General features: G+C 39.3%; 1 protein-coding gene across 2 annotated transcripts in view; it reads right to left on the reverse strand.

Moving 5' to 3' along the window:
- LOC112211468 (endoplasmic reticulum metallopeptidase 1-like) overlaps positions 1 to 1,850 on the reverse strand; it is an 86,686-nt gene continuing 84,836 nt past the window's right edge. For both annotated transcript variants that reach the window (XM_067053134.1, XM_067053135.1), the window contains exon 13: positions 1 to 308. In XM_067053134.1, coding sequence (XP_066909235.1) covers positions 147 to 308 — 162 coding nt within the window. In that variant the 3' untranslated portion in view covers positions 1 to 146. The remainder of the gene's footprint in view (positions 309 to 1,850) is intronic.

The following is a 1,850-nucleotide window of genomic DNA, read 5'->3' on the forward strand; positions in this document are numbered from 1 at the left end:
TATATATATATATACATACACGCACACACATACTTCACAGAGAAGGATGCATGAATTATCACAAAGTCATTATTATTTCAATAATAATGATATTCTTCAATCACAGCCTGAAATATGTGCTAAAGCATATGAAAATTTGTTTTCTTTTAAAACTTATAAGACTTGTAAGTGGCTATCCATCCAGATGTAACAGTCCATGGTGGAAACTGGGACAGCAACTTGATGAGTTTCAAAGATCTTTGATGTGCACCGTGAAGAAAATGCCCCGTTAGTGCTATATCCATAACACTGAAGTTTGTGGGTTTGACCTAAGAAGAAAAGAAAAATTATGTGATGACATTACAATGATATATTTTCTACCTAAAATGTATTATTGTTATGAAACAAACCAATTTTATTAAGTTATATGGTAATGAAGTGATATTTTAATTAAAATAAGTAACAGGCTGTCAGCTGATCAGGTTTTCACTGGATATATATAGAGGGACCGATCCCATAAATACATAGTGGTGAAGAGGCCCTACATCTCCAAATTTTTTCTAATTCAATCCATATAGAACGGACACTTCAAAACACCAGATAAGTATTTCACTGTACACCTTCAAGTACCAATGGTAACCATGTGTAATACAACCTGTTACTTTAATGTTATTCTGTTTTAGAGGGATCAGAAAAAAAATAAACAGTATTGATTTGATATTCAAAGCGAGTTGTTCAATCTACCTATTTCCCTTTTTTTTTATAAGTCTCTTTCCACAGTCAGGTAATTGGTGTACTGCCCAGGAACGAGTGTGAAAGTCGAGATTCATTAAAAAAATTTTTTTTTCTCCTCTGTTGCCGAATGTACACCAACAATGGCAGCACAACATGCGTATGCACCTGCAGAAAGGAATTTCGGATTTAGAAAGATTCTTCGGAGAGATGGGGCGAGTTAAACCATTTTATTAAAGGAGGTGACCGAATTATAGCTGGAATAGAAGCAAAGGTAAAGGAAGATTTGCTAAACAAAGGAGATGCTGACTCATTGAAGGTGTCCTTGGTATGTAGGATAAAGAGGAGTATCCTAAACCAAATAAAGGCAGACAAAGAAACCAAATGGCCCATAGCCAAAGAAAGATTGAAGAAAGCTTTCGGAGGCAAAAGATGGACAACCAAAGAAGACAACCCCCAACTGTTAAGAGAGGTGAGAAAACCTTGACAACCTAGAGCGCAGTATACCAGAGTTCTCCTTGTCTGGTTTTACCAAATAACTGAAAAAATAAGGGAAGCAGTGGCCAAGTGAGCCTAGAACGAAGAATAACGGTGACGTGAGGATTGTAAGTGCCACAGATGTGGAAGGACCAGACAGTTACTGGCTCAGTGTCCACGCACCAGGTGTTTTGAGTGTGGAACAGAAGAGCACATCACCAGGCAGTGCTCTTACACATACCGGAGGAGAGATACAAACCAGGCAGAGCCAATGGAGGAGAAAGGGTGTCTCACAAAGGGCAGTTGGTTCAGTAAGTGAATCAACAGAAGTGTCGGAATCCTCAGAAATGGAGGAAGAAGGCAGAGCGGGGAATAGCGATGGACAGAGGAGCAGATGGAGGCGGACAATAGGAGGCAGAAAAACTTAAGAGGAGAGTTGAAGAGAGTGTCGGCAGAGAGGCCACCCCACACTAGAGTCACAATGTACGGTGAAAACATGGCGGTCGGCCAACAATCAGAACAGGAGTGAGGTGTCTGGTGGACATTGGCAGCTCTAACACCATTGAGTCAAGAGGTGAAATGAAATGAATGAATGAATAAAAAAAATAACTTTATTCTGGGACATATGTCCCCTAAGAATAATTACATGGTTCATATAGTGA

Source organism: Halyomorpha halys, unplaced genomic scaffold (assembly GCF_000696795.3).
Source record: "Halyomorpha halys isolate HHAL.00 unplaced genomic scaffold, Hhal_1.1 Scaffold1009.1, whole genome shotgun sequence".
Classification (NCBI taxonomy): Eukaryota; Metazoa; Arthropoda; class Insecta; order Hemiptera; family Pentatomidae; genus Halyomorpha; species Halyomorpha halys.